The sequence below is a fragment of the Cervus canadensis genome, chromosome 4, assembly GCF_019320065.1.
Source record: "Cervus canadensis isolate Bull #8, Minnesota chromosome 4, ASM1932006v1, whole genome shotgun sequence".
Lineage (NCBI taxonomy): Eukaryota > Metazoa > Chordata > Mammalia > Artiodactyla > Cervidae > Cervus > Cervus canadensis.
The window spans coordinates 8,866,781-8,882,157 of NC_057389.1; the positions used below are offsets into that span (position 1 = coordinate 8,866,781).

At 35.0% G+C, this 15,377-nt stretch overlaps 1 protein-coding gene across 10 annotated transcripts in view; it reads right to left on the reverse strand.

The window, feature by feature from the left end:
- Nucleotides 1–237: 237 nt before the first annotated feature.
- The window catches only part of PPIP5K2 (diphosphoinositol pentakisphosphate kinase 2), a 78,118-nt gene continuing 62,978 nt past the window's right edge, over nucleotides 238–15,377 (reverse strand). For 2 of the 10 annotated variants that reach the window (XM_043464532.1, XM_043464531.1), the window contains exons 25-31: nucleotides 14,933–15,106; nucleotides 13,571–13,643; nucleotides 11,809–11,928; nucleotides 10,874–10,936; nucleotides 7,272–7,412; nucleotides 4,126–4,251; nucleotides 238–1,938 (exon numbers count right to left, since the gene is read on the reverse strand). In XM_043464532.1, coding sequence (XP_043320467.1) covers nucleotides 1,826–1,938; nucleotides 4,126–4,251; nucleotides 7,272–7,412; nucleotides 10,874–10,936; nucleotides 11,809–11,928; nucleotides 13,571–13,643; nucleotides 14,933–15,106 — 810 coding nt within the window. In that variant the 3' untranslated portion in view covers nucleotides 238–1,825. Of the gene's footprint in view, nucleotides 1,939–4,125; nucleotides 4,252–7,271; nucleotides 7,413–9,014; nucleotides 9,075–10,873; nucleotides 10,937–11,808; nucleotides 11,929–13,570; nucleotides 13,644–14,932; nucleotides 15,107–15,377 lie in introns of all 10 variants that reach the window. The other 8 variants (XM_043464536.1, XM_043464535.1, XM_043464540.1 and 5 more) reach the window with 6 other exon arrangements.

Here is a 15,377-nt window from a genome sequence, read left to right on the forward strand (position 1 = left end):
CAGTGAAATTCTAGTTCTCGTGTAACCACGGGAAAACGTGACTTGTACTGAACTTCCTAGTTAATTTCTAGGGAAGATATTGCAACAGCTATGGCTAAGACTATGAAATTCTATCTAATATCTAAGATGAGCATTGTTGAATATTAAAATAGTTGCCTTCTTCTTTCTACTCTGAAAGCTAAAAGTAAAGGGACAAAGAAAAGAATAAAAAAATAATTTGCCATTTAAGTCATCCTCTGATTCCAGAAATAAAATATTTTAATTCAATTCCACTGAAAAAATAAAAGCAGTTTCTTTACTCCGACAATGAGCACATTAACCACATTTTCACATACAGAAAGCTTAGGTACATTCAACCGTTTACAAAACATGTCTCCATAATACATTTACATTCATGTGAAGTACTGACATACTAACATATAATTGTACATATTTGTGACTTTTGCATCTGGTACCTTTTAAAATGAACCTGTAATATGCTTAATTTCTAAAAGTCAGTTCATATATGATGATTTAAGGTTAGGAGAGTCTCTACTGAAGAATTTTAATAGATGCATTCATACAAGAATTCAATAATTTTTCTAAACCTAAGTCTCAAACTAAAGCTTTAGCAACTTAAGTTACCTGACTAGCAATGGATGAATTCTTATCAAGATGTACTGTTCGGTTTATAGTTTAAGTCATTTCAACTGGTTTATAATTATTTGTGCATCAGGGGAAAATAAGCACCAAGGATAATAAATATTTTTCACATCATAGATGAAATCACAATACAATAATCTCACTGTTCCTCCAAAATCTAATAATTTGAAATAAGCATTTATTTCAAATGCTCAATCTTTAAGTTTTCTTAGTGAGATCAACTGACATTCTAAAGATAAGAATGGAAATGGTAAAAACAGGTGCTACAAATCATATCTACTGACAGCGGAATTCAGATATTCTCCTTACACTGATGAGGTTCATTTTGGAACTCAGTTTTTCAGATCTAAAAAGAATTCTGAAAATAACTAACACTTATAAACTTGTCAACTATATCTCTTAAAAAGAAACTCTAAAGATGTCTTTCTTGCCAATATATGAAGCAAAAAACTTCCTGATGAACAAAAGCACCTTATGGTAAGGAAATATATAAAGAAAATATTCTCTACAAATTAATGTACAAATTTACGTGCATAAAGGTATAGTTATCCCAGCTGCACATATTTTAAATAAAACACAATAAAAAATTCAAAGCACAGATTGAAAAAATAACCCATATGCCAATACTCCAGTTATTAAATATTGCAGTATATATGTAATTAAAACAACTGGGGGAAGAAAGTTTCTATTCTAAACTGTGGTCAACGAAATCTCTTTGGAAATATGCTTTTTAAGAAGTCTCCAGTACAGCCATCAGATTTCAAGCTACAGGATTTTACAGCCAATATGCAACCCCATGAAAATGAACATGTACAGAGACCGCCTCACAGACTCTTCAGTAACCATCGCCACTGTGTGACAGGGGCAGGCTTTCACGGTCCTTTACCACGGGCATACGGCACATATCACATTAACAATGGACCTTTATCACCCTAAGTTCTGCTACTCATAAAATGCTAATAAACATTGTTCTCAAACACCTCCAGATCATGACAAAAATTCCTTACCTGAATATATACAAAGAATTCTCTAGATTTAATCTATCTTTAAATGAATACAGAGATGTACAAGGAGACACAAATTACTTGCTTTGATATTTTTCAGTCAAGGTTTATTACATGCCTTTTTTCCCCTACTGAACACGTGATTTTTACAAGGAGTTCCAGCTTCTGCTTAGAAGAGTTCATTTTTTTTTCGAAGTATTTTTTTTGTGTTCATGCATTTCTGTTTTGCTAGTCACGCCCTTTTTTCGCGATGAGGTATTAGGAGCAGCTGTAGTAGAAGGTCCGCTGGGAACTATACAGAAAAAAAAAAAGAAAAATTACGGCTTAGATTTTCATGAGCAATCCAAGTTCAAATAATACAAAACAATCAACAAAAGATCAAATAACACAAAACTTCTCTTTTCTCCTGCATTCTTCCTGGGAAACTAATTTATTCCATCATTTTTAACTATCACTATTGTGCCGCACTGTGCTAAGTCACTTCAGTCGTGTCTGACCCTTTGCGACCCCACGGACTGCAGCCCACCAGGCTCCTCTGTCCGTGGGGTTCTCCAGGCAAGAGCACTGGAGCAGGTTCCATGCCCTCCTCCAGGGGATCTTCCCGACCCAGGGACTGAACTCGCGTCTCTGATGTCTCCCTCATTGGCAGGTGGGTTTTTTACCACCAGCGCCACCTAGGAAGCCACAATGACTATGCTAACAGCCTTCAAATTTATACTTCTGGCCCAGGCTTTCTCCCTTACCTCAAGATCTGTATATCCTACTAGAAACCTCTATATAGATACTGGATGGGAAATATAAACTTAACATGTTTAAAACTGAACTCATCAATTTCCCTACCAATCTCTATTTTCTTTGGTATTACCTATCTTACCACTGTCTAAAAAGCTGAAAGATTAGAAAACTAGAAACATTCTTGACTCAGGAATCATCCTTTTATATCCAAACTAACCTCAAGCCCCAGTGAGTTATCAAAAAATTATTCTAAGTTACACTTCTGTATGGATGGGTAAGGTCCTGTAGATGAATCTTCCTGTAGATAACAAGTATAAGTTCCAAATAAAATATGAAAAAAACAATTATCTGAAGACACTGAAGAGGGAACAAAAGCAGCGATATACTAGAAAAGAATCAATACTTGAAAGAAGGAACAACATGGAATTAGTTTCCCTGTCCTTTGAAAGAAAAAAAAAAAGCTTTGGCTTAAGGATAGGGTCCGGTGTGCACCACGTGGAATGCCTAAAACTACAACGTAAAACTCAGTCTTTCCAGTACGAAGCACCAGAAAAGTACTGAGGCAACAAGAGTGGCTGGAAAGCCAGGTGGGAAATTCCAATTCTTTGTGTAAACACTGATCCAACGTATGAGTTCAGCAGAATAAGCTCCAGAGAAGTCCAGTTCAGACTAAAGCCAGTGAAGTGAAATGTGAGCTGTCAGTTACGTCAGGGGACATAGTATCGCAATCTAAGTTCAGCCAAGGTCAATACTTTGCTTTAAAAAAAACCCCAAACAACCCAATACTCTCTGTAGGAACATAAGAGAAAAACAGAGTCAAGAGTTGATCTAGAATACAATCCAAAATTACTCAATATATGAAAAACATGGAAAAAAACTTCCTTCTTGGGAATGGGTACGTTCATAAGAGATCAATCCTGAGAATAGCCTAATAGACAGGAATTTTAAAGCAACTATTTTAACTACGCTCAAGAACAAAGGAAAATATTCATATAATGAATAAAAATACAGGAAATCTCTGAATGAAAAAACTATATAAGAATCAAAACAAATGCCTAAAACTAAAGAATAAATACCTGAAATAAAAATTCACTGGATGGTTTAACCACAGAATGCAGATGACAAGTAAAAGTGACTATCAACCAGGATTTTATTACCAAAAAAAAAAAGTCCAAAGCATGCCACAGTCAAACTTCTGAGAACCAAAGATAGAGCAAAAACACTGAAAGTTGGCAGAGAAAAGAAATTCATCAACCCACTGCACACATAAGAACAAGTCTTCAAATTAACAAGGACTTCTCATCAGCAACAAGGGGAATGAGAAGAAAGTGGAACAACATCCTTAAAATGCTGAAAGAAAAAACTTTAGAGGTTCTCTGTCAAGCAAAACTACTTTTCAAGAATGAAGGTAAAATAAAGATTATTTTCAGATAGAGTAACAAATATGAAGTATAAGAAATAGTAAAAAGATTCAGGTAGAATCCGGGCTGAACAGAAAAGCAAGAGAAGACAGTCCATGAATCAGTTCAGAAAACTGTGAGTATCAAATATATTTTAACATACGTGAGGGGAAGGGGGATAATTAACAAAAGAAAAACACCTCAAACATATCAATACATTACAGTAACAGATTTCCTCGACTGTAATCATCCTACTTAAAAACAGATTTTTACACCTACAAAGCAAGCTATTACTACTCCTCTAATTGCTATATGGAATCCACAAATTCACACACACGCCTCACCTGGTTTGCTGCTTGCTTTAGTACTCTTGATGCTAGCTGTTGGCGTTGGGAGGATCTTTGCAGGTGTATATGTATTTAAAGATACTTTTCTTCTCATTATTGGACTGGAACGTGAAGTTAAACAGGCTGAAAAAGAAAAATCAAACAAAGTGATTCAGTAATTTTCTGGGGCAAGTCTATCAAATTTAAACTAATCAAATTATAAATAATTGAGTCAGACTGTCTTCCTATTAATATAGTACGCAGATGAGATTTATTTTCATGCAAGAAAATGTTAAAGATTCTTTCTTCTCTCTAATTAAGGTGGGGAGACTGAGAAGTGTGAAAAGAACAAGTAGGTACAATTCTTAAGGATGAAGACCTCTGGAATAGGACAGGCTGCAGCGGGGGTGCTGCTGGCATGAGCTTTTGGGATCCCAAACAAACGATGGCGGAGAGAACACAAGGCAGATTTGTCAGGTTTTGCAATCTTGGAAGAGGACCTGATAGCAGTAAAGAGTGTGTCTCTGAAAAACCAGTATGTGGGACAGCTGTGGCAAACGTGCCTGCAGGGGCTGATAACTAAGCGGGATGAACATAAAGTTCACACTGGCAGAATGTCAACGTGGTCACTAATGAAATGATATACAAGTGACAATGGACATGAGTTTGGGTGGACTCCGGGAGCTGGCGATGGACAGGGAGGCCTGGCGTGCTGCAGTCTGTGGGGTCGCAAAGTGTCGGATACGACTGAGTGACTGAACCAAACTGATTAAAAAAGTGCTTAAAACATCTCATAAAGCAGTACATCATTACTTAGCTTTTTTCTGCTTACATCTTCTATTATAACTTCCAACCTCTAATTTAACCAATTAGTATTCTGAAATTGAGGGTCAGTGCCTTGGTGTAAGGCAGGAGGAATACTGGAGTGGGTTGCTATTTCCCACTCCAGGAGATCTTCCGGACCTAGGTATTGAACCCACGTCTCTTGCATCTCCTGCACTGGCAGGCAGATTCTTTACCACTGCGCCACCTGCGAAGCCCTAACTGGCACCTTACTTTCTTTAATATTCAAAGAGAATGAAAAAAGCCACACACTTCAGGAGACCTGGGTTTTAGTCTTGCTTGACCACTAACTGGTTGATTTCCTCAATGGTGTCTCTAAGTTTTTCCATCAATACAGTAAACTTCTCTCAAATGAAATCTTACATAAAATCAATCAAAGAATGGCCTAATAATTCAGCTTCTTTCTCTTCCTCATGGAACTTCCTAAAGCTCTTGGGAATACAGTCTGAAGACCAATGAACTAAATAAAATCTAAGGTTTATCCAGTTTTATGAACTGCATTAACTGTATTTATTTTCTCATTTAGTTCCCTTAGTAAGTAATGGAATGAAATTTTAAGAGAGCTAAGGGATTGTGGTACAACTTGTATCTATGATATAGAGACGAGATCGGGCGCGTTCAGGGTGGTATAGAGAAGAGTTAACGAGAACTGGAAAAGGAATTTAATAACTTTCAATTCATTAATATATCTCAGTAATACACTCTGAGGAACTGAACTCATTAACCACAGAAATGAAGCCATCATAAAACTGCAATGCCACAATATAAACAAAGATTATCTTTTAGTAAATATCCCACCAAAAGCCTCTTTCCAAAACAGGTGTCATTACTGCTACTTTAGCTTTAAGTCACTGATTGACGATCTTCTCAATTCAAAACAGTTTTAATGCTTACCCTAAACTCTTACTTACTAACTATGGTCTTTCTTTAATTTCTATTTAAGATTATAATTCCCTGCCCCAAGGAAGCATAAAGTATAAAGTCAGAGAAAAATGAGAATTTATTTATTCAGATTCTCTCTTGTGTTCTGAGGAACAGCACTGGCCTTTCTATTAGCTAACAGAGAAAGGAAAAGGAGAAACGTCCTTTAGTTTCCTCACTTCAACTGTACAGCTTGCAGATTATTTCATTTGGATTATTATCAATTCTCAGCATTACACAAATTCATATACACATTTTAAAATGGAAACCTACTTCTCCAAACCACTTCTAAAGTGAAATATTTTAAAACCTTCACACCAAGATACCTCTCAGGTTGAAAGCTGATCTCTGCCACCAGACGTGAAAGAGAAAAGCAAAAATGCAAGGGGTACTATCTGGACAGAATATGCTGAACAGACCTCTACAGAATCACACAGTGTGGTGGCCCACGAGAGGGAAGAGAGTCACAGCCACACAAGACAGTGGCTTTCATCCCAAGATCTCCAATTTTATTCTTCAGGAAAACACATTTACAGTATTCTTCTTACGAAATACTACTTGGGATCTGCTTAGTCTCTCCGTCGTTTCCGACTCTTTGAGATTCCATGGACAGTAGCCCACCTTTTCAAACATATGACTAAGACTAGCAAGACTCTTAACTCTCAGCAGGGCATGCTCTCCCAACATGCATGCTTCCTACACTGGAATTCCAGTGTGCAAAGCATCATACAGTGCTGAAAATGGCAACAGCCAGCTGACTTCTTACACTTAAAAAGGAAGCCCTCAACATTTCCCAAACTGAAGTCCCTCAGAATAATTCTATACAATATTTAAATGTGTTACCAAAATGTTTTCTCAACAAATACATTTTGGAAAATGTGGGTATGGAGTTTTCCTTATAATAAAGTTTCCAAAACTGGCTTAGCCACAAACCCCTTTAATTTACACAAAGGAATTAACCTCTTCAGAATATTTCCTACAGAACACAATTTGAAAAACTGTTGCCCTAATTTGTTCTCTTCAGTTAAGAGCTCTGAGTCAAAAGTACTGAGTGGATGAACACATGGGCATTAATGCAGACTAATATCCTGTCTTTTGAAAAAAGCTAATTATACAATGACAGTAGAAAATAAGACTATGATTTTTGTGTTATATATTGCTGATTTCTACTGCTGGGTCTTAGATTTCTTCCTCCTTTTGGTAAGAGAAAAAATTTGGGGGAAGTGTCAAGACAAGTGATACACTGCACATTACACCAAAGATTCCAAACAATGTTCTTGTATACCCCTTTCTCTCCTAAAATTCTACTTACTATCACTACTTGAATTTATATTTTCATAATTATTTTATATTCAGATAAAATTTACTGTCTAAAAATCAAATAATAATAATTTTCCTACAAGTTTCAGGGGTCTTCCGTGGAACTTCACTTGATGGAGAAGCGATGGAAGCAAGAAATTCATCCACCTGCTTTAAGGACAGGGCATTGTGAAGAGTTTCTAGAGGACAAATAGATGGCACCATCGAATACAATTCAAAACCTGAGGGGAAAAAACAAAAAGAAAACCAAAACCAAAAGTTGGATATCTTAGAATTCATTAACTGAAAAAGATCACTGCTTAGAACTGGACAGTTTAGGTCCTTCCAATCTACCACATGCAAACACACACGATCTCTGAAGTCATGACACCAGATGCTATGCAGTATGGGGCCGGAACAAGATGTGACAGAGACTTCATTTTAAATATAATCACAAGATTCAGCATGCACACGATTCATTCTGTATTTGGAAAATCTAAGAGTAATGCTTTAAAAGCCTGGGGGAATAATAAAAAACAAAAAAAAAATACACTGTTTTCACGGTTTTTACTTTTTAAAATCAGGTCTATTTGATAGATGAATAAGCTGATGCCGTGTGTCCCTGATGCTGGAATGCTAAAGGTAACTTCTTGTTGAAAAACAATTAAGTAATTGCTTATGAAGAGTGATTTTAAATACTTTTCTAGTCATACAAAGGCCAACAACACTTCTAGTGTGACCCCAAAGCAACATCCATTCATTTATGCTGAAATTAAAATTTCAAAACATATTTCACCTACCTTGACTGAATTAACACAATTAATCCTATTGTTGGAAATTGCTAGCTGAGTGAAGTCAGGCCAAGTAAAAAGCCATACAAAATACAAATATTTCTGCATTCAACAATGGCACAAATACAAAAATTTCATGAAACAAACCATGCAGGTATGTATTAATACCATCCATGAAACGAAAGCACTTAAATATACAGCTTCTTTAAACAAATAGGACCTAGATTATTTACTTTTTTATAAACATTGCTTATTTACATTTTATTCAACTGAATGGCTTTTAAAATTGTTTTTAGATACAACTAAAATACCAAGTCTTTCTGCATCTATTTTTTCAAGAATTTAAACTAATTCTCCTCCAAAAAGAAATACTTTTAATGTTTAGTTTCTATATAAAGTCTAATATTTTTAACTTAAAAATTAATTAAACTTAAGTTGATTGGAAAACTTTCTGCTTCAATAGACATGTGCTCATTTTAACACTGACTTATATTTGATTTGGGGAGAAAATACTGACGTAAGAACTGTCTAATTCTTAGTTGGAATAGGGAAACTCTAGTTAAAAGAGAATCTAATTTTTCAATGAAAACAACCAAAGGATTTACAAAACTGGTATGTTTGATTTCCAGGGGCAAACCAAAGCATGACAGAACATTACATATACTTAAAACAAAACTATAATACCATAATAGCAGCTAAAGCACCTACATTAAGCACTAAAGAAATTAGGCTTGCACAAGTATTACATTTTTTTTAAATTACAAGATTCATGCAAAAAAGCGCAAACCCTTTCCTTGCATTACATTAAACATTGTCGCTTTTTTAAAAAATCCTTTCCTCAGAATGGTTATTAGTTTTTTGTAAAACTATTTTCCTGCATTTGCTTGTTAAATTTTGTTAACAGGCAAATGACAATATAATCGAGTCCCTTTGGACTGCATCTTTTTCCATCTATCTACAGTGAACTTTTTCTTTAATGCACAATGAAAGGGTTAGCGCAGCAATTTAAAAAGCCGCCTTGCTGTGTCATGTTTAGAAACTATAGAAACATACCACTGGAGCCTAGAAACTCCACAGAGGAAACGGACCAGCACCTATAGAGGTGTAGGTGTTCTGCACAGAGGCCCAGAAAATAAGGTAAAGCACTGTCAGAAGATACTTGTTTCACCATGTTCCTTGAACTAAAGATGAAGGGGAGGGGTTAAGTCCATGATGGGTGTTAAGATGGAAGAAACATGAAAGTTAAGGAAAATAAAAAGTAAAAGAAAGACTCAAATGACAATTCATAGGACAGGTCAGACAACACAGCAAAAAAAAAAAAGAAAGAAAATTTGAAAACCCAAGAGAAATATTTCTAGAGTTGAAAGGGATGCATTTTATAAGCATCAAGTCACACAATGTGTGGAAAAATCCACATTTTTTTAAAAAAGCCTAAATCAAAAGAATATAAAATTATTTTCTGTTAAACTTAACAAAGGCTTTTTTTTTAAGCTTCAATAGGCAAAGATTTCTCCTATATAAAACTTGCAATACTGGCACAATAACACATAAGCACTCTGCACAAAAACTACAGTCAGTCTTAAACCTTCAACATCTCTTCTTCAGAATTTTGCGATTTTTGTTTTTCTTGTGACTTCAGTTTTCTTCTAAGAAGTTCTTATACATGTTGGTTCTTTAGAAACTGTAGCTGTATCAAATAAGGGTCTTTTTCTTCAAAAAGATGCATATAAACAGATACAATGGAGGAAAAGAATATTTAGCTTTAAGGCCAAATTTTCACTTGTTGAGAATTGGATCTTCATACTCCACCTTCAAGAAGTATTAGTGCACTGTTACTTAGGTGTCCTCTTAAAAGGATTCAGAAGGAGGGAAATGACAACAAACTTGTGTTCAATCCTTGAGCTTCATAAAAGTTTCTGAAAAACCTGACTTGAATTTTTGAAAGACTTACTTACAATTAAAAAGAAAAAGAAAAAAAGTTGCAGGGATTAAAAACAACTTCACACTGAATAAAAGTGAAAACATGTAGGTTTTCTTTGAAATTCTTTGATTCTGAGTTTTTTTTTTAATGATTAGTAAATATTCCTTTGTCCCACAAGAAAAAAACTCTATGTAAGAAACCTGTAATAGTGCAAAATTCAGTGTGTAAGTAATGGCCACACAATTTTCCTCTTCAGGCTCAAATACTGAATTTAATTGAACCAGCTGTCTAGATTTTTAGCCTAATCATCTTCCTGTGAGTAGCCCTCCAAATTCTAACAAAAAGCAAGGGACCCTTCCCGAAACTGTTTGCCTGACAATGGCAAACCACACGGCCATAGCAGGACTAAGTGAATGCTGAATGATGTTTTCAGAGTGCTCCAGGCAAAACTGGGTTTTGCTTTAGACAGTCAGGGATCAATAATGTTACACAGTGAAACCTGCATCCCCTGGTTCCCAAGAACTTTTCAAGGACACATCTCATTTGGCTATTTGACAGGTATGATCCCGTATTTTAGATAAATAGCTCAATGAAACAATCATGTGATCAGAAGAGAAATTCAGAAGAAGATCATTAACTTACTAAGAATTAAAAAGAAAATAAATAATATTTATTGTTGCATTTTTAAAATTATGTAGATTGATCACTTGAGAAATCAGAAGGAACTTTTAGGTGCTAATTAAGTATTAAAACTCATCACTGTGGTCATTTAAAAGTTTGATGAGTAGTGCTAAATCACTGCGTAAATTATAGCTGAAAAAGGGAGTTAGACAGTATCAATATTTGGGGTGAACAATAAGTTAGAATTGTATGCCAATTGAAATTAAGGATTGAGAAATGTATGATACTGTATATCCCACATTTTAAAATCAAAGAAAAATAAAAAAGGATGAAGCAGGGGATTATCTTTTAAAATAAAAGCAAAACGTACCATTGGTTGGGTGTCGAGCAAATGAGATAGAAAACCTTTTAACAGCAGAACCGCGTGTGGCGTCTGAGAAAGAGAAAAACAGGTACCTGAAATTCGTAACAGCTACCAAAAGAAGGACACTTAAAAAAAGAGGAGGAAAAACAAATATATAAGGAGGTTAGAATTAGGTGACATGCAGAAGGGACAATGAAAGAGGGAAATAAGCCAAATACTGGTTAAAAGAAGTAAAATGACTTGATGATAGAGGCAAAGTGTTCAATAAAATATACAAAAGAAAGAAAAGCAGGATGAGCTGGCAATTCTGATAAATCCATGTTTTACTAACTAAAATGAACTTGTGGATACATGAGAAAAAGTTTTAGATAAAGCTAATTTAAAAGGGCTAGTAAGTACTCCTATTAACAAAAGGGGCATGCTTTGATGAGCCGCGAGAGACTTTCTGAATATTAAAACTCAAGGTGCATTAACAACAGTGAGATTTCCTTCACCTGGCGATCCTAAAATACTCTCACCTTATGTTTATTCTTACAAAAATAATGCCAATGTGTTTTCTTGTAAACATTCCATTCACTTTATTTAGAAGTAAAATAAGGGTTAAGAATAAAAAAAATTTTTAAGAGAACAAAGAAAGATTTATTCTTTATAAAATGGCTTATTAGCTATTTAAAAGAATATACGTGATACAGTTCTAAATTTCATATTTCAATGAAATACTCATTGAACAAGTACTGTAAGTCTAACTGTGATTAACTGCTTGATGAAAGGTGGACCTAAGGAGCGGATAACAGAGCACCCTGGTAGTCGCTTAGGCAAAGGGTGATGGGATCCTGTCTGCACCCGCCAGGGGCCTTTGGCTTGCCTTTGAGAAGCATCATATGCTCACGGATGTGTGCATGGGTGCAGGTATGGTTCTGTGTGTGCATGTGTGCACATACCATCTATGCAGCCAGAAGAGGTCAGCTTTTTACGATGAGTACGAGCATAATCCTGTAGGTTAGGTGCGCTTGAAGAAGCCCCGAGCACCGAGGTGCTAAACAGGCCCGCACAGTGAGACCCTGATGGGAGTTAGAGAAAATACACACAACAACGGGTGTTCTTCTGTTCACATGGGGACTCATGCAGCATGCAACAACATGGCTCTTACCACACGTATCTGGCAGTGCCCTCAACAGGCTCACAATTCACTTATAATGTCAACTTAATACAGTCACCACCACCATTTACCATATGTACAAATGGAGGCATTTTACACTGGAGAAAATGTTCTTTGAGGAAAATAATATACCCACACAATAATTAGACATATACATATTAAAAGTATTAAAAAACACTATCATAAGAATTAATTTAGGATGATAAGGAATTTTGTCAATCAGTTTGCATGAGCAGGCAATATTAGAAAACCTCTCCTAGCACAAATTAAATAATATTAAATCAATATTTTTGAATGTGTATCTGTGAATGAAGAAGCTTTCCTGATGCCCCTGAATGTGAGTTATCAATATCTGTTATGAAATAAAGTAAATCAAAGTTTACTTATTTGCAAGAAGGCCAGGTGAAACAATTCCTTTTACAGTGTGGTCATTCAGGCCTAAATCACTCTAAATTTCTAATACTTAAAAAACGTAAGATCTTAATTAATAAGAAGCCCAATTTGATGCTTAACTTGTAGTAAAAGTCTTTATAACCAAGGAAACCTTTTACCATTAGGTAGGGATTAAGTAAATTTTTATCAGATACATTACAATATGTAAAGAAAGGAGTAATATGTGTGTGTGTGTGTGTGTGTGTGTGTGTGTGTGTGTGTGTGTGTGTGTGTGTGTGTGTGTGTGTGTGTGTGTGTGTGTGTGTGTGTGTCTGGCAAAATACCACGGGGATATCAAAAGGTATCATTGTAACATATGCATAATTAAAGAAAGATTTTTCAAGTATGTAGGCATCAAGGGACCATTCATATACTTAGAATAGAGATAATAGTACATACATAGTTAAAACATTATGAAATTTGTTGTTATTAAACTGATTTAGATAATTATTTACAGAAAATGTCATTATCTGATGCAGTTTATCAATAATGATTTTAAAGCCAAAATAAATTTAGAAAGGTTTTCTTCAACATTGCTTTGCTTGAGTGTTCGCAAAGAACCAACTATGTTCTATAGGTCAATAAAAAAATCAACACTGCCACTAAACATTAGTTTTGCTTTGGCTTTCTTTAAGGGATGACCAAAAAGATCACTAGTATACCTAGACAGGTAAATAACTAGGTAAACTAATTTTAAGTGAAATACTCTCCACTTGAAAAATTTTTTAACCAGAAAAGTAGGTTCTTTTTGTATGCACTAGCCTATTTTCAACTTTATCAACTGGGAAAATGAAGTTTCCTTCCTAAATTAAAACATGCTGGGATTTTAACTTACAGAGCTAGATTAAAAATGAGCACTGGCAATTAGACTGAGCAGTTTACGTTATGGGCATTTGAAAGCATTATAAAACAAAATTAATGTCATTTCTTGTTCATTTCATCAAAACGTTACTGTATATTTCCAGCTTTACAACTCAACATTTCTGAATTAGTGCATGTTAAATAAAAACTAAAGCATAGCATTTGGTCATGCTTTCACCTCTGAAGAGTTTCACATGTGTGCAAAATCCTGAGTCTAAGGTTTGGAATACAACTTCCTTCAGACCACATACCTACAGTAGGGTTCTGCTTCTGTTCTACAAGAGTTCTTGGTGTTCGTAAGTAATTAGCATTTTCAGATACAACCTGCAGAAGGAAAGCAAAATAAATGAAGTAAAACAGTAAAATAAACCAAAAAGTCCATACCTCATTTGCAGCCTGTTTCAGACAGACAAAGGTTAATAAGCTGTATGATAAATATTAGTAGAAATACACAAGATATGAAAGATCATGCAAGATCCCCTTGTGAAGGGAGTCCATTTCATATGAGGTCCTTGCAATGAAGTGGTGCGAAGCAGGCATTCAGAATAAATATCACGTATGAAACAAGACAGATGAAAAGAAACAATTAATATAGACTGATATAATTTCACTCTCCCTTAAAAGAAGCCAAATGCCCACTCTTAAACAGCTCCTGTATTTGAAGGGGGAGAAAACAATCACAAACAATAGAAAAGACAGACAGAGACTGTTGAGATCACCATACAATTACTGATCCATGCACAGGCTTTATCAGAGTAACCTTTGAATATTCACAGCCTTAATGGATACCATAATCCCTTTTCCTATAATCAATGCATTGTATTTCCAAAAGGAAATTGCTGAAGTTCTTGGAAAAGTCATGTGTAACAGCAGACCTTCCATTGTGAAAATCCCCCAAACCCACAGTATTTTAAGTTTCCAAATGTCACCACAAAAAGTCCTTCTGAAGTCATTTATTTTGACTCCTTTTGTTGGGGCATATTGTTGATGGTCACATATACATTGTCCCCTTTTATCTTAAAGAAAGTATTAAGATAATATACAGCTAAAAAAAAAAAACCATATTGTATGTAATTAAGATACTTTCAGATAATACAAAGTGAGGGAGAGAATCACCAGTATTAGATGTATCCTGCTAACTAACACAGGGCCACATAAATCTGGATATTTTAAAAAAAATTTTCAGGTTCTCAGCAAATTCCAAATGGAATCTATTTTTCAATTATGGAGGAAAAGGTTATTAAATTTCCTTACTATCAAAGTACATAACTTTATTTCTGAATATTTTAAAGGATAATTAAAAACAATGTCTTTCCTTTTAAAAAAATGTTATTAACAAGCTAAAGTTCCAGGAATGTGAATTTTATTGACTAATTTTAAAATCCTGGATATTTAACCCCCTCCAGTAAAAATGCTAAACACAAGCAATGTAAGTGGTTTCTTTCCCTCAAAATATTGTCAGACATCACAAGCGTTTCAAAATGAATTCAAAATTAAAAAACGGAAGGATTTACTCTGATGTAATATATAAGGGATTAGATGTCCTCCAAGACAGCTGTTTGTTGCTCTGAATGCGGGGAGGAAAAATGTTTAATGAAGTAAAGTTTAAAAACCTGTTGCCATGAGCCAAAAATACTGGATGTGAAAGCCAGTGATTTGGGGGAGACAGGGGAAGAGGTGATTTGTTCCCCTGATCTGCGTCTTCGACGCCCAGTGCCCACACCACTGGTGTAATGCAGCCAGCTACCAGTACCCTCTGGGCTAGACACACTCAGGGGGCTCTCTTCCTGGAAGTGAGAAAAGGGGAAAAAAAAAAAAAAGCAGAGCATGCAAAGTTAGATACAACAGAGCCAAATGACCAGAAAGAAAAAAAAATACAGTTTGTTTGTGCTTACCAATTTTTTAAAAAACTATTAAACAGTAATTTGGGAGCCAAATATTTTAATATTTGAGAAATTGATAGGACTCACTTATAAATCTAATTGTGAGTAATAACAATTATGAGAATTAATTTATTATCTTAAAATACAAAATATTTATACTGCTTAATAGTTGTCT